This window comes from Caretta caretta, chromosome 27 (assembly GCF_965140235.1).
Source record: "Caretta caretta isolate rCarCar2 chromosome 27, rCarCar1.hap1, whole genome shotgun sequence".
NCBI lineage: Eukaryota > Metazoa > Chordata > Testudines > Cheloniidae > Caretta > Caretta caretta.
Window position 1 is genome coordinate 11579557 of NC_134232.1, and position 22435 is coordinate 11601991.

At 55.2% G+C, this 22435-nt stretch overlaps 2 protein-coding genes across 3 annotated transcripts in view; both read left to right on the forward strand.

Annotated features, from left to right (window-relative positions):
• SOCS7 (suppressor of cytokine signaling 7) overlaps positions 1-7629 on the forward strand; it is a 37168-nt gene extending 29539 nt beyond the window's left edge. For both annotated transcript variants that reach the window (XM_048830122.2, XM_075123666.1), the window contains one exon: positions 862-7629. The gene's annotated coding sequence lies outside the window, so the exon portion shown is untranslated. The remainder of the gene's footprint in view (positions 1-861) is intronic.
• A 13147-nt stretch (positions 7630-20776) lies between these two features.
• ARHGAP23 (Rho GTPase activating protein 23) overlaps positions 20777-22435 on the forward strand; it is a 132743-nt gene continuing 131084 nt past the window's right edge. The window contains exon 1 of the mRNA XM_075123678.1: positions 20777-20944. Within this exon, the coding sequence (XP_074979779.1) occupies positions 20936-20944 (9 nt within the window). The 5' untranslated portion in view covers positions 20777-20935. The remainder of the gene's footprint in view (positions 20945-22435) is intronic.

Genomic DNA, 22435 nt, shown 5'->3' on the forward strand with positions numbered 1-22435 from the left:
TGCCTGCAGTTAGTCATGTGACACTGACCTCCACTCCCCATGGTCATGACAGGTGTACTGGGGTGTCTGCATGTGCCCCGAAAGCCCCGTGCCCTGTTACAGGCAGTTTTTGACTCCTTCGTTCAGTATCACTCTGTCTTGTGTACATGAGACAGGAGGGGTTTGTATGGGAATGGTTTTTTTGCCCTTGACAAACAGTTGCAAGGGTTGTAGAATGTTTTTGTGCGTTTTCCCTGAAATGTGCAAGCTAGGACATGCTTCATAAATCCCCATGTGTAAATAGTTAACTCTGGCTCCTTAGCCAGGCCAGAAGGTGCTGGGTAAGGGCTTCTCTAGCTATGCTGGCTAAGCAGATCTGGATTATACTCGGACTAAACCAATTGCTTTATGTGAGAGGCTAGTGCTAGCTTGGGGTCTTTCTCCTCTCCAAAGACAAAAAGAGAGCTAGAGATGGGATGGGCAGATCAATCTGATAATGGGGTGGGGGGTTCCCCAGCTGGGACTCTAGGTGTGAGGTAGCTCAGGAAACATACTTATAATCTAACCCCTTGAAGCCAAGAGCTAGGCTTCTAGGAACAAGCTGTCAATATTGGCATCCAAGTGGTTAACAGAATGAGCAATTAACTGACTGTCTCAGATTTTGCCAAGGAATGGAGTTCTACTGCTCTGACTGGGGGGAGCCTTGCTTCCTCTTTAGCTTACTCTTTATCCACGTTGCTGGGTCTGTCTGTATGGAAGTTCCTATGCTCCGCTCTGCACTCCTGTACCAGCATAGCTCTCCTGTGGGAGTCTCTGATCTGCATTGGAGTCTTCCATGTAAAGCAGGCTGACTAATTCTTTTACTCTTCTCTCTCCAATTAGGAATTTGCTTGCTGAGATCCTGTAGCAAAGAGCCTAAGCAAAGCTACAGCAGAAAGGAGGCCCGAGAAGGGGGAAGCCTGCCTCTGCAGTAGTGACTTCTGCTTGCAAGCTCTTTTGTCCTCTGAAGAGGATTCAGGACCCCAAGAAGCACAGCAGAATGGAAATGAGAGCTCTGGCTCCTGGTTTGGGGATGGAGCCTTTGACAGCAAGTGGACTGGATCCCAGACTCCTCGCAGAAAGGAGAATGTCATGGCACTATTTCTGATTTACGTTTTTATTTTTGGTGTTTCCGTTCCTCAGCATGGGAAATACTGTTTTTAAGAGCAGCTGGATTTTGTAACACCGCAGATTCGAGGGTGAGGGAAGAGAGGGATCTCGCAGCAAGAGTATCCAATCCAGCCATCCTGGTGAAACTGCTCTTTGGCTACCATCCATGTGGCTGTGGCCAAAGAGCTCTTGGGAAGCAAACTGAGCCAGATTCGTGTGCAGCTATGTAGAATAATTGTGGGGGGGAATCAGCACTCAAACAGTGTGCAGCTGTGTAGATCCTGTGCTTTCTAGGAGACTGGGCAAGAGCCAAACCTGTCCTCGTGTAGCCGAGATTTCCTACTGGATTGCAGAGTGGTCCTGTGCACTTTCACATCCTACCCAAGGAGGGGAACAGAGCGTTCCCCATTCAAATGTTCTAAAGCCTTCTGCCAGTGAAATAGCTTGTAGTGTTGCGGGGCAAGAGGCTATCAGCCACCCAGCAAATGCCAGAAGATCTAGCCCAAGAGTTTTTCAGGCTAAAGTCCTTTACAGTTCCTCCTGTGATAGCCGTGGAATCTGGCAAAGCTGTTGTCTAAATTCCAGCAACCCATGAGTCAAGGGCATTCCTGCCTCACTGAAGCAATCTCAGCACTGCAGAGCCATGGGGAGTTTTGTTATGGCCTTTGTGCTGGCTATTCCCAAAAGCTGCAAATGAAAAGGCTTTTTAATCAAAGAAGCAGTGTCGAATCCTGACAACTAATTGCTAAGGCTGTTGTGGGACATCTGAGACTCAACAGACAGGAACACGGTTTTCACCCTAATCCTAGTTTAGGTGGGATGATTCAGGAGAGAAGGGTGATCACAACATAATTGGAGACCGCTTCCTGATCTTCCTGTGAGGGTGATGCTCTGTATTTCTAGCCTTTCTGGTGATGAACTAGAATGTGATGATCTGGGAGTAACAATCCCTGAAGATGGGGCCAGTAACAGGAGAGCTAAAACAGTGTTGCTTCTACTGCATTTGCTATGTGTCTCCTAAATTTTCCATGGCTTACTGGGTTTGGCACTAGTAATAGCTCTCTCATCTCAAGGAGTCTGGTCTGCTGCTGCCTTTACAGCTGCTGAGGAGTTGTTTTCATGGCAAAATGTAGTGTCTGCCCTTTGGGGATGAGACCTTTCTAAGGAGGGATCTCACGTTCTGTATATTTAAACTAAAAATTCCTCTCAACATGACGCCTGTACACCTCCCCTCCCAGCAGCCTGGTGATCTGGAAGTTGTGATGTTTGTGTCTGGCACTCGGGTTGTGGTCGTCTTACCTAGCAGTCCTTTAGCTGAGTTCTGAGTGTCCCTTATGTTGGATGTATCAGTTCGTGAGCCTTTAGGATTTGCACCGTTCCTTAAGGAATGATGTACATATTGAGGTTAGAGAGAGTAGCATGAAATCTGCCTGGCTCTCTGTAGAGCTCCTATAGAGGGGGCTGGAGGCCAGGGCTCTTCCTTTCCTGTGTAAATGAGCACAGCTTCACTTCCGGATGAAACCACAACAAAGTTTAAGCAGTCTCTAGAAATACCTCGTCTGAAAACAATTGCTACTGAATCTGCATCCCGTTGGTGGTTACCTATTTGGGCAGGGGATAGCAGAGAGGGAGGAATACCCTCTGAGACTGGTCATTTACAGTATGTCTGCACTGCCCCCCCAAAAAACCAACCCATGACTGCAAGTCTCGGAGCCTGGGTCAGGCTCCTGGGGGCTGAAAAAGCAGTGTAGATGTTCCTTCTTTGAGCTGCAGTTCAGGCCCTGAGACCCACCTCCCTAACCAGGTTTCAGAGCCCAAGTGGGAACGTCTATGCTGCTGTTTTTAGCCTGTTGATCTGGACTCTGAGACTTGCTACTTTGGGTTACTGCAGTGTAGACAAAGCTGTAGCATGTCTTGTTCCCTTGTGAAATCTGGGTCCATAGCACAACATGACCCACCAGCGAGGCCTCCAGAAGTTTAATCTCTCTCATGAATCCTATGTTCTCCCTCTTTCTCCCCCGCCAGCTGGAGATTTGCAGTTCACATAGTCGTGGGTATGGTTAAGATTAAGGCGCACACAGCAAGTTGGGACGAATGCTCCACAGCTCCCCATCCGCGCCGCTTGGATGCACAAGACTGATTGCATCTTCCTTTACAGTGGGAGGTGGCCTGGATGTGACCGCGATCGCTAGATGTGTAATCCCTCCATCTTTGATACACCTCATCCTAGCCATGGATTGAGAATCCAACTGTTCAACCTCCAGCAAATTCATACACTGGAAAAATATCTGCTTCCCCAGAGTGACTGCAAAGGAGGATCTGACACCTCCAAAATGTCTGTACATTTATGTGCAGCTGCAGACTGACAGCTTATTAACCTTCCCTCTAATTGGACAGCTCTGCGAGGCACTGGATTGGGAGAGCAATGCGGAGTGCGAAGGAGCTGGCTATTGGATTAGGATGGTTCCTTGATTTCTGCCAGCCGTGGCGAACACCTGCAATCAACATGGGTCTGGGAGTCTTGTGGGTCTGCTCGCAAGGAGTCAGGGGAGGACCTCCCCCCCCAGCCCCCCCCACTAAATTTGGAAGATGTCTGTGCTGTTTCCCACATACCTCCCACCCAGTTCTTTCTGGAGCTGATAAAGATTCAAGCTGTCAAATTGATGCTGGATTTGCGGAAGCAAGATGGAGATTTAAATAGCCAGGCTGGAAAAAGAAGAGGAAATGCATTTGGAAGGGCCAAACACTGAAATAACCCATAGAGTGAGCTACTATCCCTAAATGGGATTGTCTGGGCAGGGAATTTTTTTTGGAGGGGGCGGGATAAAAACGCACAAATCTACACCCCAGCATTGGCTGGTTTAAAGAGAAATGCTGATCTCCGCTATTCTGACCTCTTCATTTTCTGGCATGTTTTAATTCTCCATGTCCCTCTCCTTTTGTAAGCCCTGTGCAACTACTGAGGACTTGTTCCTGCTGAGCCATTGAGTCCTAGGGCAGGTCATGTACATAAAACATCAGGAGCAGTCCAAGAAGCAACGTAACTTTTTGTAATGCTGTTGCGTCTGTATTTGGTCTGCTGTGAGCATCCTCGAAAAGGAATTTCCCCCACGGGCTGTTTGGCAATTTCTGCTGGTACTTGAAACTTGAACGCTGCAGTGGGTGAGCGTTCTAGCCGGATGGTGGTCGGCTAACAAGGGCTGTGGCCTGCATCCTTGAGCTGCTGGTCAGAGTTACTTTATTTTCTCTGCCTGGTGCCAGGGATTCCTTGGTATGGAATGGAATGCTGTCTGCTACGGAGCATAGGAGGTGTTAGGGGAAGCCTCAGTCTTACCAACAGGTATCCCTAAAGCACCTTGCAAGAGTCAGAAGCTTATCACAATTTTACTAGCCTGTACTTTTTCCATGGAGAAACGAACAAGGCTTTACCTGTCAGCAAATTTCTCTGGGCAAGTATAATTTGTAAGGCTCAACTTTAGTTGCCTTCAACAATAGGAAACTCCACCAAACTGTTACCACGGGCTTGCAGGGTTCTGCATGCTATATCTTTAAATGGGCTAATCTGGAGCATGTCTCATTTCTTATGCAAGATCATTTTAATGTTCTGTGTTGAATGGAGGCAGGCATGGAAGCAATGCACTGTGTAAGGGTGACAGGGTGCTACACACGTGCCCTGTAAATTTACCCCACCTCCACATTTCTGTGGCATACCCAAGCAAAGGGAGGCACACGTACTGCATAACCATTCTGCTGCCTCTTTAGTATCGCTTGGATAACATTCTCTACACTTGCAGTAAATAATTCTTTTGAAATCCATGTTTAAAAGAAGTTCATATTGAAAGCACCTCTTATCACTTCATGACTAGGTTTCTGAGCTGGTAGCTCTTCCTGCTGGAGCGATGGGAACTTCATAGACTCTAGCAGCAGGTATAAACGTTTTTACTGCTCCAATTCAGAGACTATCAAAGTCTGAGGGGAATGGACAGAGACTTCTCCTCTCCAAATGGGCACTGTTCTTCCTTACTGGATGTAGCAGGCCTGTGGATGGAGATCTTATAGGTGACCTGTTCCTAGTTCCCTTTTTGTCAGTGATCCTCATGTAGGGAGGAACATTTCACATTTTAACGGGAATTTTTTGTAGTAGGTTAGTGGGCTTATCTAGATTTAAAGGGACACTATCAACTTGATTCTCTTAAAGTTACTGGGAGTGTCCTTTAGTGTCCTGATCTCTTAATTCCTTTAAGAAAAAGTAAGTTTGATACATTCATAAATAGGATTATATGATGGGGGTTTGCCTGTGATAGCAGGGGACTGGATGAGATGACCCAAGGAGGTCCCTTAGAGTCCTGTAACCATGGGGGTTTTTCTGCTGCAGATTATTGGGGCCCTGTTTAGTAAGGGAGAATGTGACTATTGATGGGGCAAGGGAGATGGATAGTGAAACTGACTAATATTAAAAGTGCTGTCAAATGCACAAATTAAAGTTAAAAGAAATCTCTTCCATGGTCTTTTCAAGGATGCTGATCTTCAACGTAACTACAGCTGGTACAAAATTTCTTAGTCAAACGTATTCAAGTTGACAAGGTGCCTTTAAAGGCAGCTAGCTCAAACACCAAATTTGTCCAGTTGCATACGTCACCATCTTTCTTTTCACGGCAGCAGTGTCTATAGCTAGTGAGATGACTTGACTTGCTCCTGGGGAGTAAACTTTCTTTTAATAAAAACAGCAACTGTTTTGAGCTTCAGGTGCAATTTACTTCTGAGGATGACCTGACGTGGGAAGAGGGAAGAACACAGTTGATGTCCCCAGTGATGTTACACTGCAGACATTTTCACTTGTGAGATGTTAATTTAGGAAGCCAGCTGTCACCTTTAAAGCTAGAGCAGGGGGCTCAGGATTTGAACTGTGGGGCTCCCATATTTAAGTCAAAAACTAAGTGTAGAAATTTTTGAAGACCTCTTCTCTGAAGGGGAAACCAGCGCTGAAAATCAAATGGTGTTTCAAATATTTGGCTCAGTCTTCAAACCCATTTCAGGAACGAGCTGCTTCTGGGGCTAACAGAGCAAAAGCTGAATCCTGGTTGGGTTGGGAGTGTTGCAGCTGGGCTATAGAGACCCCCTGGTGCCAGGGAGGGAATTTCTAATCTTGCTGCACGTCTTCCAGGCACATGGCACCACATTACACATCCAGCACTTGAAGACCCCAGAAGTGTTCGTTTCTGATCAGGGGACTGTGCCACTGTGCCCCTCTGGCAGTTGGGCTCGTACCTGTTTGGTGACACCAGCCAGGTACGTGGTCACGTATCTTGTAGGATAGACAAGTACATAAGCTCAGTGAAGAGGCTTACAACAGCTGTTCATGGAGCTGAGCAGGATCAGGGAATTCTCGTGCAGGTGATGGCCAGTGGTGGGATTTTTCTGGCTCGCTGTAGGGCTGGCAATAAGGGAATCCAGGCAGCAGAGTTTGCTGAAGGAGTCATCTAACTGGCTAAACGTACAGGGCGTGGGAAGAATTGGCTTGTGCCCTTTCTCGATTCATCACAATTTGTAAATAAGGCCTCAGGTTTGACTTGTGTCCTACCATTAAAATCACTGTCAGGTCTAGGCCTCCCTGTTGGACCACTCATTGGAGATCTCGGATGTGCATTCAGCTGTCTCAGCTTTCAGTTGAACTTTCCACAATCCTAGGTGCCCCATAGCGTCTTCTAGGTAAAACAGGGTAGACAAGACCTGAAGTTCTAATCTACAAATTAGGGGCAGGTGAGTCCCAAGGGGATACCATACTCTGCTAGGTGTTAGACCTGGGTTCTGTCTCTCTGCTACTGACTTGCCACGGTGAGACCTCAGTCAAGTCTCTTAAATGCTGTGCCTGATTCCCCAGTTGTAAAATGGGGCAAAAGATGCTTCCTTTTAAAGTGCTTTGAGATGAAAAATGCTATAGGTGCTAATCAAGAAAAATGCCGGCACACACGCGCGTGCTCAAAACGGAACAAAAACGTCCAAGCCTTAACACAAAAAAGGGGCCCACCCGCTCTTTTTTTCTTTGAACGTTACTCTGACCAATACAAAAAACACTGGAGTAGCAGCCTCCTATCCTGTTTTAAAAATTGAGCTTCTACATATATAGGCAAATATCTACTGTATTTGATTTTGATTCATTTCAATCCAAGTAGCATGCAAAATTCTTGCATAGCTCAAAGACCCTGACTCTTGGGCAATGCAGATAAGGAACTTCCCTCTGTGTGGCGCATGTTGTAAACCAAGTGGATAAAAGCTTCTGCTCTGACTTGTTTCCAAGCCCAGCACTCTTTAACCACCATCCAGCAGAAATGCAGCTTTGCTTAATTTTTTGGTCTTTTTTTTTGATGTTGCTTAATTTATTAAAGTAGTTGCTGTATAATTTATTTTCATAAACTCTATAAAAAGTTACTAAATGGTAAACAGACTTGCAGGCCAATCTTTAAAAAAAAATAGTTTTTTGATAAAAACATAACAAATGCACTTTGAGTGTGTTTGGTTATTTTTTGGGGTGGGTGGGCAGGAAGCAGGGCGTATCTGTGGATTAGTCCCAGAAGGGGGTTGTCTGTATATATTGTATTAATAGGCATGTTTGGCCTCTCGTATGGAAGCATTAGTAACTGCTGCAGATCTTGTCCAGGAAGCCGGTGTAAAATTCTCAGTTTTTTGTAAATTGTCAGGGAGGGAGACCTCTGACTTTTGTGTTTGTAACTCATTTTTATTGTCGTTTCGAACAATGGGTTTTTTGGGTGGGTGGGGCGCGACAGGGGAATTTGAAATAAAATGGTTAGAAATTTGTTTCACAGACTGTGTCTTTAGATATTTCTCTCCCAGCCAGGATCCTGGACCAGTGCGGGTACTGTAACCCATTCCCACCCCATGTGGGGCTTTGTCCCTCTCTTGCACTGCTCAGCCTCTTTACTCCGGGAGCTGTAAAGCAACAGACCTGTTAGGAAGGGCTCTAGAATGCGCCTGCCCCTGGAAGGGAAGCATGCCACACTGAATGGGATACACAATTGTCTGCCGTACTGTCCGTACACCCCATGGTACATGCTCCAACAGTTAAGCACCTGGAGTTAAGAGGACCCTTCAGGTTCCTCCATCGCTCTTCGTTTGGGTTTCTTGTGTCTTTCTCCAAAGCCCCTGGTATTGGCTGCTGTGGGTGGTACGATGCTGGCCTGGAAGTGGGTTCCTCTGATCCGGTCCTAGAAATCTGTGCAAAGGCAGTTCTTCCCTTTCCAGGGCTCCAAGGATCCCTTCTGTTATCTGTCCCCTTTTCAACTCCCCTGTGTTTGCAGCAGGATGGGATGCTGAGGGAAGTCTTCCTCTTCCAGTCCTTGTCATCCAACACCTCCTGCTGTGAAATGCTGCAACACCTCAAGTGCTGGAATTGCGCCTCCACCACCACTCATCCCTGCTCCCAATGTACTGTGCTCCCCTGATGAGGCTGAGCGGGGAGCCCTGGTGGGAGGACCCCACCCCGAAAAGGGCTGTTACTTACTCATCTGCCTTGTCCCAAAGCCATATAAATCCCAGGATGGGGGGGGGGGGGCAGAGCTTTCCTTGCTCCCATGAGCGCCTGCGTTTACTGGCCTTGAGCGGGAGTGAGCAGGGGAACATTGGGCTTAACTTGTTTGGCCTGTGGGATGATGTTGGGCTGAAACATCAGCAGAGAGACGTGCTTGGGTGTGACTTCTGGGCTGGACGAACTGGGCGTGGTGATGATGGCATTGGGATGGGGTTGCTGCTGGTGTGGGTCAGGGAACGGGAGGAGGGAACGTGTGTGCAGCGAAGTGTCTGGGGTGGCGGAAGCTCAGTGTCAAAGGTAAATGGGAGTGGAGGAAGGAGTGTAATGGAGAGAGGGGCAGTGATGTCCTCTGTGGCCAGGGCAAGGGACCGTGGGTGAGGACAGGCAGGAACATTAAGAGCGTTGCTTGGGTGACCAGAAGCTTGAGGGACTAAACCATTGTGGGCTGGGGGGCAAAGGGAGGACACATAAGTGTCTGTTATGGAGCTGCTCAAAGACCTGGCATGAGCTGGCCTGGGTATTGACTGACTCACGGCCACCGTGAGGGAAGGATATTGACCTGGATGGGGGGCAGCAGAGGGCACAAGGACTGAAAGATCCTGGAGATTAGGGACCTGCTGCAGGACAAGTGCTGGGTTCCTGGTGGGGAGGCGTCAGGCTCGGGGCATAGGACATTTCCGAGGGTCCCGAGAAGGGGCAGGCACCGGTGGCCTGTTCAGGGCTAATGCTGAGCGTGTAGCTAGTGCAGGTCTCCGAGAAGGAGCCATGTGTCCCCCATTGTACAGATGGGGGAACTGGGGACAGGGAGGGGAAGAAAATGGCCAGAGGTCACAAAGCAGCAGTGGAACCCAGGTGTCCTGGTTCCTGCTCTGGGGCTGTGCCCCATCCCCTGGTCTGCACCGTAGCCTCAGATCGTAGCCACTTCACTCCATGCTCTCTGATCCTGGAGCAGCAGCCGGGCCCGGAGCGTACAAGTGAGGGGTGGTTTGTAGCATTTCTCATTCCCCCTCCCCGGGTGCTACAGCTCAGAGCTGTGTCAATCAAACAGGGCTGTGGGGCGAGGGAATAAGGTACCAGGCAGTGGGCGTAGCCGGCTGGTGCTACCCTCCATCCAGGCCTGCCGGCTGCTATTGGCACTGATGGAGCCCCTTGGGAAAGCCTCTGGCCGTCCCTGTGGGCAGTGGCCTAGTTCAAGCAGGTGCCTGTTTGCCCAGACTGCTCCCCGAAATCCTCCTCCACTTGTGGCCCTAACACCAAGTGCCCGACCTTCGGCTGGTGAAGGGGGAAGCTGAGAGCAACCAGCCCCTTGGCCCTGCTGCCTGGAGTGAGGCTGGTGCCCGCTCATTGCACCACACAGAGCTGAACTCCTGGGGCAGTGTGTCCTAGGTGACCCTCCCGCCTGGCTCTGTGGGGGCTTCCTCTGACCTGTTACTGCCCCCCAGGCCACTTCGGCGGCTGGGCACAGCATGGAAGTGGGGGCAGGATTCGGGGGGAGGTGGAATTCTCTGCTGGGCCTGGTGCACCATCTTGTGCCCAAACTCTGCAACTGCCGGCAGCGTTTGTGCATCAGCTATGACCCGGCGAGGCTTTGCAAGGCTTGAAACACGTGAATTTGGGCTGGCAGAGGGGTAGGAAAAGAAACAGCTGTTGTCGGGGGAGCTTTGCATCCCCTCCCTCAGCTGAACAGCTGCTAGGAAGGGGACTGCTCTGGAGCCAGGCATGGATGGCTGTGGGGAGCTGTGTGGCAGGGGGTGGGGTGGGGTGGCTCAGAGGGCGTGAGGCCCCCCCAAAACGGCAAGCCTGGGGAAGGAGTGGAATTTGCCTCCCTGTGCAGCCCCATTGGGTTTAAAAGAGAACTGGATAAATTCATGGAGGCTAAGTCTATTAATGGCTATTAGCCAGGATGGGTAAGGAATGGTGTCCCTAGCCTCTGTTTGTCAGAGGGTGGAGATGGATGGCAGGAGAGAGATCACTAGATTGTTACCTGTTAGGTTTACTCCCTCTTGGGCACCTGGTATTGGCCTCTGTCGGTAGACAGGATACTGGGCTGGATGGACCTTTGGTCTGACCCAGTATGTCCGTTATGTTGCTCAGAGCAAGGGGAGATTCCCTGGCCGAGGGAGACCTAGGTCCCTGAAGGAGGAGAGGGGATGCATGGGGACTGGAATGGGGTCCATGTCAGGGGTGTGAGGATGGGTATTTGCCTCTCTCCCTCAGCGCCTCGGGTGTGGAGCAGGGAATTCTAACGTGCGGGCCATGCCGAAATCCTGATGGGGCCTCCTCAGTGGCTGGCTTTGGTGTGTGTAGTTTTCCCATCCCTGTGCAATGCCCCCCACGCGCCCTCCCACCCCAAACCAAACAAGAGCCGTGGGACGCAGCGGGGGCTACTGGTGGAGTGATTTCCTGGCTGAGTACTGCTGAGAAGTGATCGAGGGGCTGCTGATGGCCAGCATAGGGCTGTCAAGGGAGAGAGATTTCAGAGTAACAGCCGTGTTAGTCTGTATTCGCAAAAAGAAAAGGAGTACTTGTGGCACCTTAGAGACTAACCAATTTATTTGAGCATAAGCTTTCGTGAGCTACAGCTCACTTCATCCGATGGAGGGAGAGAGAGGAGGTCTCTTCGGACCAGTCCTTATGTGGCCAACCAGCCCATGGCATCTGGCCCACGGGAGCGATGCTGAGGCTGGCCTGTGGCCCCGAGGGGTGTGCAAAGGGGGGAGCCCTGGACACTCGGTAACCTCGTCACAGTGGAAGGTGCACACCACCTCCTCGCCTGCCTGAGGAGCCGTGTGCAGGAGCGGTGGCTTGGAGCCCCCAGCAGGCAGGCGATTGCCCCGAGCCTGGCAGGGCTGGCTCTGGGTTCTGAGCTGGGTGCAGTGAAATCACGCTAGGAGAGCTGGGCCCCAATGCAGAGGGGCCAGGATGGAGCTTGCTCTGCTTTTGAAGAAACCAGGCCTGGGATTTTTGAAAGGGATCTGGGGCCAGAATCCCATTGACTTTCTATGGGAGCTGGGAACCTCAACTGGAAATCCCAGCCGCAAGCTAACTGCCCAACGAGCCCAGCCCCTGGCAGCCTGCCTTGTCCACAGGGTGGCCCGTGTGGGGAGCCAGGACACCAGCATTTAGCCTTCCCCTCCGGCTGCCCTGACCCTCCTCCTGGCTAAGGGCAGCTGCTCCTGCTGCAGCCAGATGGGGCAGCTCCCAAGTGAGAGCCCCAGCTAGGAGTTTGCTCTCGCCCCTGCCTTGCCAGCGCCCCTGGGTCTGGGCCCACGCTGCTCTCACGGCCCCGGGCGGTGGTTCAGCTCCTTGCTCCTGTTCTGTTTTAGCACTGAGCTGTTCCCCACCCCCACCGCCCCCGTCGGCGCTGGGAGGGAGCCTCGGAAGCCGGCTCCGAGTGCCTGTGGGGTGCGGCAGATCAAAGCCCGGAGAGCGACAGAATGGGGTGAGCGCTGTGAGAAGACTCCAGGCTCGTCAGCGTCTGCCAGGAGCGGGGCGGAAAGGGGGCTAGGGGAGGCTGGCGAGGCTGAGGGGCTCATCATGCACCCCCTTCCCGGCTTCGCTCCTTCCGTCAGCCTCTTGGAGTCTGTGCCGGCCGCAGCCGGTGCTGCCCGAACCGCTGACCCAGGCTGTGGCGGAGAGGAGCTCGCAACACCTAGCTCTCAATGCAGGGCGGCAGAGCTGGCCCTATGGCACAGCTGGGGAGTCCAAGGCACAGGGGAGGGCGAAGGGATCTGGTCCGGCTGTGGGGCAGGCAGGCCCTGGTCAGACCCAGGAATAAAACTGAGGGCCCCTGGCACCAGAGCAGCCCCGGCCATGGAAGGGGCAGGCTATGGCTGTTCTGTATTTGGCTTGTGGTTGAGAGCGCTGGCTGGCATGTAGTTGTGCCAAGAGCACGGCAGCCAGCCATGGCCCACAGTGCTAGGCACTGTACAGGCCCAGAAGAAAGCATCAACCCCCGCCCCACGGCTCTTGTTACGCTGAAGCGCAGACAAGATCTCTGCCTTGGGGGTGCCTAGCCCATGGGAGAGAGGCCCTGGCTGTCCAGGGCACAACCCTGCCCCCCTGTACGAAGGGAGGCGGGTGTGAATGCAGCAGCTATTTTCTGGCCTGGGCACCATCCAGGGGTCATGAGCCCCCTGCCCTTGCTAAATACGGGGAATGACCCTGATCTAGGTAAGGCTTGGGAGCCCCTGGCCTGGAAACAGCACTGGCTGCGAGCAGGACCTTTAGAGCGCAGGGGCAAAGCCCAGGGCTGGCAGAGGGACTGTACTGGGGGCCCACAGCACTCTGAGTTTGGGGGGCATCCATGGGCTGGGCTGGGCCGGCTTCTCAGCTGGTGCCGCTCCAGCCATCCATTTACACAAGCTAAGGAGCCAGCCTCTGGTTGCCCATCAAATCCTCCCGCTGCTTCAGTGTGGGGTCGAGCGAGGCACAAATTGGATCCAGTGGTGGTCAGTGAGGCAGAGAGACTGGAACCCAGGCCCTTCCTGGCACCCAGACCTTTGCTCTAACCACTAGGTCCCACGGCTGCCTTTTGCGATGAGGGGTGAGAGCCTGTGTGGCAGCCTGGATCTCAGCATCTGTCCCCCTTCCGAGGCTGGAGCCCCATTGGCCCAGCATTGTCTGTGAGAACAAAGGGCCTCGTTGATGGATCTGCCAGACAGTCTCTCCCAGGCGGTGAACTTTGTATCCTGGGATTTTATTTGCTCCTCTGAACGTGGGGCTGGAGCTGGGATTTCCACCCACCCCCACCCCCCAGCCTGCTGAGTGTGTGTTGGAGAGCGGACAAAGGTGGTAGGGGCAGAGGGAGGGGAGAAGGGCTCTGCCAGCTGGCGTCTAGGGCCGGGCCATGCACCCAGCAGACAAGGGCAGATTTGCTCCTCCCACTTAGCAGGGGCTGGTGCCGTCCTTGTTCAGGGGCTTTAGGACTCAGCGTGGCCCCAGACGAGGGCAGCCCTAAGTTCCACCGGCACAGCTCGGCCCTGGCCCTGCCTCCCCCCCACCCCCCGTGCCCACCCCCTCCTCTGTCCCGCCCACACCCTGCCCTGCAATGGTTGCTAAGAGGTCTCCCTGCACCAGGGTATTGTCCCTGCCACTTGGCGTGCAGCCCTCTTTAAGGCAGCGATGCATGTAGCACGCTGTGCAGGGGCCCGGGGAGGCTGCAATACCTTCCTGTAGGATTTGTAGGCTCCGAGGCAGGGGCAGAGCCTGTCAAAGTGACCAGCAAAGGAGTGTGTGTGGTGGGGGGTGGGGAGCATTCACCCTGTGCCCTTATTTTTGGCTGCTTTATCATGTCAACAAAAAGTGGGCTCCGCACCTCTCCCCTGGCCAGCCGCAAGATCAGGGTTTTTTTTCCCCCACTTCATTTTCCCACGCGGAAGCCTGCCCTTGTCTAGCTGGGAAGCAGGCCAGAGCAGGTGCGAAGCGCAGCCAAGAGGAAGCCATTCACACTCCATGAAAGCAAGGAATGGTGGAACGTATCCCTCAGCCCTGCCCCTGGGTGCCACCTCTCTGGGAACTCTTTCCCTACGTACCTGGCCAGAGCGCTCCTGGAACAGACGGCTCTGTGGCCAGCTGGGGAACCCAGGGAATGGGGACATCACAAGGGACTGAAGGCTGAGCTGTTGAGCAGGGATTTTCTGCCAGGCCTGCTCAACTCCAATGCCTAATGGACGTTTTGGAGAAAAGCTGTTGTGGTTAAAGAGTCACCACCACTCCAGGACAGGGAGGGAGGGAAGGCCCCCTACTCCTGCTCTGGGGCCCTTAGAGGATGGTTCTAAAGTAAGAAACAAGCAGAAACACAGGACCTATTCCCCAGCTTTCCTTTACCCACCCTGGTGAAGACAGATGAAATAGGGCCCACGCCCAATTTAATAACAAACCAAACCAACCTCCTGTACAGGGCACCGTTGCAATGTAGCTACCAACATCTCCTGGTGACTCTGGAGCGTGCCTGGACTGCTGGGGTAGATTTATGGTAGCTGATGAGCCGAGGCTACCAGTGCCATGACTGGAACAGCCACCGGGGACTGTCTCTGAGCCGGGTAAGCCTGCAATCCCTGCATTCTTATTATTTACTGTTTGCATTGCGGTTCCACATAGGATCCCTCCTTGTGAACCAGGACTCCATTGTGCTAGGTGCTGTACAAACACAGAGAAAAAAGACGGCCTCTGCCCCAAGGAGCATACAATCTACACTGTAGGCTAGCCAGTAACTAATAGCCAGCCAGGAACCTGTAACTGTCCTTATCCCCAATGTGGGGCTGGGATCCCAGCATGCTGGAGAGTGCATCGCCTGTCATGACCCCCTCAGGCGGGTGCAGTCCTGGGGCCCATCCTGCAGCCCCGGGGGAGCAGAGGGTGAAGTCGTCTCATCAGCCTCTGGAAGGGAAGCGGGCGACATCCGGCCGGGTTCAGAAAGGCTGTAAAATCTTCCCCTCCGATACAGCTTTGCTGCCTCGTCCCACCCCCAAAGCCCCCTTGCCCATGCAGCATCCCAAAAGCAAGTGTCCACCTAGCCCCCCTAGGAGCGTGGCTATTAGCAACGTGGAATGGGACCAGATACCCCAGTGACGGGCGGCAGTTCTGAACCCAAAGCTAGAACCATGGAGGCTCAAAGGGGGCTGGAAAAGGCGGGCTGCCATGACTCTGGTCGGGTGAGCATCCGGGCTCCTTGGCACAGGAAGAGAAGGGAAGATCTTCAGCCGGTATAAATGGTCCTAGCCCCAGTGGGCCACAAGTTCTTCCACTTGTGTGGGCGGGTGCTTGGAGCCCTGGCCAGCTGGGGAGGTGATGCTTACGGGCTAGAGGTGGCAGTGGGAAGTTGCCTCCCAACAGCTGTCCTGGAATGCCACGTGGGCACTGGTGGGCACACAACCATGCCCAACCCTCGCTGGTACCTGGAGACAGGGAGCGACCAGGCCGCTCGCCAAGGAAGGAGGAAAAGCAGAATGTGGCACCCCTGCATGCTGCTGGGGGGAGAGGGGGTGTTAGGGTCAGGGCAGGAGGCCACTCTGCAGCTGCTGGTGCCCACCCTGACTGCCTAGAAGGAACCTTTCTACCCGCAGCATCGCAGCCACCCAGCCTTCCCTGGATTCCAGCCCCCTTCTCCCTCCCCACGCACACGCTATAAAGCCCCCTTTGTCAGAGGCGCGGCCCGACCTCTCCACTCCCTCCCCGCCGTATAGAACTGCCAACGTGGCCGCCTGGCTCTGATCTTATTTTTAACCTCTCATTAGCATCCAGAAGCGGCAAAGTTCCCCGTTTCCTGGGGAGGTTCAAAGCCAGATAAGCCGGGAGACAAAAGCCGCATTCTTCCAGCTGGCATCTCATAGGCTTCCCCTTGCTCTGCGTTATCATCTGCACATGCCCGCTGCATAATCGCCTCCCTGTTGCACTGCTGAGCTTGGTCACCCATCCCTCGATTGCCCCATGACACGTTCCCCCTTCTACACACATACGGTCAGTCCCCTGGCAAAAGCTGCCTTCCTCTCCCACTCTGAAACCCTCAGGCTCACTCTCGACCTGCTCTGATCTCAGGCTTTGTCTAGGCAGGGGGTTTTAGGTCCCGCTGCAGCTGGGCTGCTGTGAATGCCCAGTGCCCAGCATGGTTTACGCCCATGAGCCTGGCTGAGATTTTCCACTGCCTCTGGGTGGCCAAACTGAGATGCTTCAGAAGGGCCTGATCGTTCAGAAGAGGGGCGAGTCTCCGGGTTTTGCTCTGATCTGTGGCTATGGGGCGCTCCAGAAGATCAGTCCCCAGGTTGGACTCCCTCAAACCTTGTGCCCCCTCTCCCCAACTCAGTGGCCGCTTTTGAAAATGATCAGCCTGTGTGATTTGTGCAAGGCCAGGAGAACCCAGGCCTCCTGGCGCCTGCACGTCAGCCACCAGCCCGTCTCTCCTGTCTGCTGTGGTGTGGAACAGGTTGGGCCTCGGTGAACGCAGGGCCGTGTCGAGGCAAAGTTAGAGTTGGCTTGGCCTGTGACATTCTGCTCGCCTGTGCCAGTGAGGAATTTGCTGCGTCCCGTTCCCTGGTTCTGCCCATCCCTCTGTGACTGCAAAAGGCTGAGCCCTGGCAGAGAATCCCCTGCCAAACCAGCACTTAGAACAGCTCCGGGAAACAGCAAAATAAATTACCAAAGGAGAGCAGCTTGGCCAACGCTTCCGAGCTGCCCACTGGCACTTGGGCTGGGGCAGAGAAATAGCGAAGATTCGGCCAGCCCGGTCACCGGGCTCTCCCATCCCGGGGGTCTGGGTTAGAAACAAGCCCTGACTGCAAAGAGCCGAGCCCGGATGAGATCAGAATCTAAGCCAGGCTTCCCTGAGTCTCAGGAGTGTTCGGATCAGTTGGTCCAGCCTGGGCTCGTTTCATAGGCAGTGTGTGTGAGAGAGAGAGATTGTGTGGGCGAGCGTACATCTGTGTTAGACCCTGTGTGTGTGAGAGAGAGACACACACTGTGTGTGAGAACACAGTCAGGGTTTGTCACTCCCTTTCCCTGTGGTGCCGAGGGGCAGCATCCCCATTCCCTCCCTCCTGACTCCGTGATGGGTGTCACACTCGCCCTGGGGCCTGGAGCCCACCCCAGGGCCAGGAAAGGCTAGCAGAGAACTGCCTCTCACATGGCTCCTCACGTGGGGCCTGCAGAGGCTGCTTCCCGGCTGGAATGCCGTGGGTACATTTGGAGCACATCTGCCCACATGGCCCAGCGTGTTCAGAGCAAATCAGCAGACCCGGCTTGTTTGCTCTGCATCGCGCTGCAGCTGCTCCAGTGTCAGCAGCGGGGAGGGTGGCATGGGTCTCGGGGCTCTGGTTTAAAGGCCTCATCATTGCTAATGCATTTGGCAGCCACTCGAATGCCACTGGTTGCACCTAGAGATCACTCCAAACAGCACAGAAATCCAGTCCTGGTTCTTCTCTCGCGGCCGTGCCCGGAGCCTGTTCCAGGTGGGCCTAGGAATCCACTACTGGTTCTTCTCCCGCGGCCGTGCCCGGAGCCCGTTCCAAGTGGGCCCAGGAATCCTGTACTGGTTCTTCCCCATGTTCCGGTCCAACAGGAATTCCCCCTTGCCCCTCATCTAGTGCAGACTTTGCGGACGGTCATCACTTGGGATACTCAGAGTTAAAGCCCCGATTCGATTTCTGGTGCATACTTAGCACCGATTCATGGCTGCATCCTCACACAAAGAGCTTGCTCTCTCGGTGCCCAGGTGCTGTGGCTGGTCATCAACACGCCAGCAGCCCGGGACCCTCTTTGTTGACTGAAAAAATCAACTGACTAGTTCTGAAAGAAGTTTGCCTCATCCCCCATCTCACTCTGCAGCTGGGTGGCTCTGGGCCTCTACCCCACTGCCAAGCCCTTTCCACACATTCCTCAATTAAGTCTCACAGCACCCCCTGCAAGTGGGGGGAGCCATTGTTTTCCAGAGGGGCAGCTGCTTGCTAACGTCACACACCAAGCCAGCAATAAGAACCCAGGCGTCCGGCTTCCCCACCTGTGTTCTCACCACTCAACCACACTTCCTTGCAGAGAGGGGAAGAGAGCCTGTGCGTTTTGACACTTGGTCCTCCCTGCTCTAATCACAAGGCTGGACTCTGTCCCGGAGCTGGGAAAAGAACCCAGAAGTCTTGCCTCTCGGTCCCCAGCTCTAACCACTTAATCACAGACTGGAGCAGTACATCCAAGTTCTGACTCATGCCCTCCTCTTTAACCCACTATGACACACTCCCACCCAAGAAAGGGAATAGACCCCCGAAGTCTTGCCTCCAGGCCCCCTGCCTCCTACATGGCAACGCTTGTGGCTCATGCTGACTCTGATATGGATGGGAGCCCTGGGTGAAGATACAAAGCCAAGGCTGATGGTGGCATCAGGTTTTCCTGGCGCTGCCCTCCACCCTACCAACTTCACCCTTTTTAGCAGATCTCAGACCCCATTTATAGACCCCAGACCCCCATACACAGAGCCCCACCCTATGCACAGACCCCAGACCCAGGCTCCCTGCACAGAGCCCCACCCCACCCCACGCCTAGATCCCAGCTTCCAGCCCTTACAAAGACCCCCACCTCTTCCACAAAGCCACCCCCGCCCGGCTCTGTTGTGTGCACGAGCCTCCGTTGTGTGCACAAATGGGGTTGGGGGTCTGTGCATAGGGTGGGGCTCTGTGTATGGGGGTCTGGGGTCTATAAATGAGGTCTGAGATCTGCTAGATTCAGCTAGGGGGGTTGGTGCTCACTTTCTGGCTTCCCTTTCAGAGGCTGTGTCTGTATTATCTGAAGGCCCTAACCGAGATCAGGTCCTGTTGTGCTCGCTGCTGCACAAACCACGAGAAACAATCCCTGCCCCGGAGAGCTTGCAGTCCAAATAGACACCAAGGGTGGGGGAGGGAAACTGAGGCACAGAGCAGGGCTGTGACTTGCCCAAGGTTACACAGTCAGGCAGTGGCAGAGCCCAGGGCGCTTGAGTCCTCGTCCACCAGATGCCAAAGCTTGCACCAAGTTTTTGTGACTTTCGGGAATTTCCAAATAACACAAATCTTTCTGGCACCGGCGCTGCTACCAAGCAAATATTTACAACTGCTCAGCGAGGGGGTTGATGACTTCCATGCCACGCACCGCAAACAAATTACTCATGGAGGATAATTGCTGGTGTCGCAGATAGTCGGCATGAAACCAAGTTCATACTCCCCTCCCTCCCCTTTCCCCACAGGCAACCAAGGTTCATGTGGGGATAGTGGGCTCAGCAGGGAACTAGGGGTTCCTGGGTTCTGAGTGGGAGCTGGGATCCTTGGCTTTTATCCCCAGCTCTGCACTGACTCAGTGCGCGGCCTTGGGCTAGTCATGGGCCCGCTCGGTGCCTCGGTTTCCCCTCCTGAAAAATGGGGAGAGTGACAGTGACCCACACCCCTGCTTGGAGATGGAATTACATATGTGAGGCATGCCTGGCAAAACTCAAGTGAAGGGCAACACAGCTGGATGGAGAAACACCCAGCCCCCCCTTTTCCCTTGCTGTGGGACTTCTCTGATGGTAACCAGTCAATATCCCCTGAGTCTCCCCCAGCATCTCCCACTGGCCCAGGGCAGGGCAGGCAACTTGCTCCCAAGACACTGGGGCTCAGCCCCCTCTTCTCCACGATGTTGCCTTTGTCCCGGGGAAGAGGCTCGGGCCTAGATCACGCCCAGCCTGCCGGCAGCGCACCCCTCCTGCTGCCTGGGGGACAGGGCAAGGGGGAGGTGTGGGCGCCTGGCCCCAGAGAGGGTTAAATCTCCCTGTGTCTCCCTGGACGCTTTTGCAGTTCCCACTCCTGGACCTGGCACTGCTCTGGGAATTCCGCCTTGGGGAGAGTCACATGAGGACATGCCACAGCGGCCAACCAGCCGGATGGCCGGCTAGCCCTCCCCGGGCCGGGAGAGACGGGGGCCTGGAAATAATGGTAACCTGGGGGGCAAAGGGGAGGATCTGCTGCTAGGGGGCGGAGAGTTTTGGGGATGGGGGAGCTGCAGCATAGAGAGGGGCATGGGTCCCGCCACCCAGGGGTGGGGCTGGCAGGGGCAGGGCACGCACGGGGCAGAGCGGGTGGAGAGCCCAGGGGTGGGGCTGGCAGGGGCAGGGCACGCACGGGGCAGGGCGGGTGGAGAGCCCAGGGGTGGGGCTGGCAGGGGCAGGGCACCCACGGGGCAGGGCGGGTGGAGAGCCCAGGGGTGGGGCGGGCAGGGGCAGGGCACGCACGGGGCAGGGCGGGTGGAGAGCCCAGGGGTGGGGCTGGCAGGGGCAGGGCACGCACGGGGCAGGGCGGGTGGAGAGCCCAGGGGTGGGGCTGGCAGGGGCAGGGCACGCACGGGGCAGGGCGGGTGGAGAGCCCAGGGGTGGGGCTGGCAGGGGCAGGGCACGCACGGGGCAGGGCGGGTGGAGAGCCCAGGGGTGGGGCGGGCAGGGGCAGGGGCTGCCCCCCCCAGTAGCGGAGGTGTGGGGGGGGAGCAGGGCTTACATGACCCTGCCGAGCGGCTGCCGGGGCTGCCTGTGACCGCTGTGCCAGGCTGAGCCGGGGAGGGGAAGAGGAGGGACGCGGGGTGGGGTGGGGATGGGCTGGGGGGCCGGGCAGACAGACACACGCCCGGCGGGGGAACGGGCGCTCGCAGCAGACGCCGCAGCCGGGCCGGCTCCGGGGGACCTGCCATAGGAAAGTCACATGGATCGTGCCGGGGGGCTGCCCCCCGCCCTCCCCCCTCCTCGGCCTGGCCTGGGGGCGCGCTGAGGGGCGCAGCATGGAGCAGGTAGGAGGCACCGCCGGGGGGGTGGGGGGCGGCTTCGCGGCCCCTCCCGGGGAGGCTCGTGCACACAACGGAGCCGGGCGGGGGTGGCTTTGTGGAAGAGGTGGGGGTCTTTGTAAGGGCTGGAAGCTGGGATCTAGGCGTGGGGTGGGGTGGGGCTCTGTGTAGGGAGCCTGGGTCTGGGGTCTGTGCGTGGGGTGGGGTCCTGGTTTCTGTGCATGGGGTGGGGGGGGGAGTCTCTGCAGGGAACCTGGGTCTGGGGTCTGTGTGTCGGGTGCGGCTCTGTGAATGCGGGTCTGGGGTCTGTGTGTCGGGTGGGGCTCTGTGCCTGGGGGTCTGGGGTCTGTGCATAGGGTGGGGCTCTGTGTATGGGGGTCTGGGGTCTATAAATGGGGTCTGAGATCTGCATAGGGTGGGGCTCTGTGCCTGGGGGTCTGGGGACTGCGTGTAGGGTGGGGCTCTATGCATGGGGGATCTCCTTGAATGGGGTCTGTGTGTGCGTGGGGGGTCTGTGCATAGGGTGGGGCTTTGGATTGGGTAGGGTGGGGTCAGGACAGAGCCATGCCAGGGCTGAGTGCCGAGCTGTGGACAAGGGGGCTGGGGTGCAGCGCTCTGCAAGGTGGGGGGGGGGGCACAGAAGGGGACACTGATCTCTAGCTCCTGTATGCCATGCAGGCTAGCTTTGCCACCCTGGGGTCTAGAGAGGAGGCTGGTGCTTGGTCCAATCCCCCCCCCCCCAGCACCCCTCCTGGTGGGGGGAACACAGCCGGTGTGTGGCAGAGAGAGAATATTACAATGATAATAAAAAAAGATCAAGAGGAAAAAAAAGAGGGGTGTATGGAGGGAGGGGAGGGGTGGGGTACAGACAGGGGAGTAGAGGTGGGGCTTGTATAGGGAGGTGCTAGGGCATGGGGCGTTGTATAGGAGGGGTATCGAGGGGGGTGGCATGGAAGGCGATGGGAGGGTGTGGGACATGGAGGGGGCTTGTCTAGGGAGGAGTGGGTAGGGGGTGTAGGGAGGAATGGGAATGAGGGGAGGGAGCGAGGTGTCAGCGAAGGGGGGGCTGGGGGTCAATACAAGGAAGGGGACTGGCTGCCCAGGGGTGTATAAACATCCCCTCGCTGCTAGCTCAGCTTCTGTGCAGGCAAAATCCCAGCCTGGTGGAGGAGGAGGGAGGCCGGCCGGCCAGCTGGCCATGTGCCCTCTGCTTGTCTCTGGGTGAATGGTCCAGACCAGGGATTCTGTGAGACACGTGGGTCACACGGTGCTGCTTAGCCGGACCTGTGTGGGTCATGGGGCACGGGGGATGCTTCAGATAACCACGATTTGCCACTTGTCTCTCCCTCCTGGAGGGGCCAGGGAGGGGTGAGGGAAGAGAGCAGAGCTGTTTTCGGAGTGGCCCCTCCTGGTCTCACCTAGCCAGGGGCTGCCTGACCCCATGCTGGGAATTACGGCTGGACAGTCAGCATGGTACCCAGGGAAACTTCCTGTTGA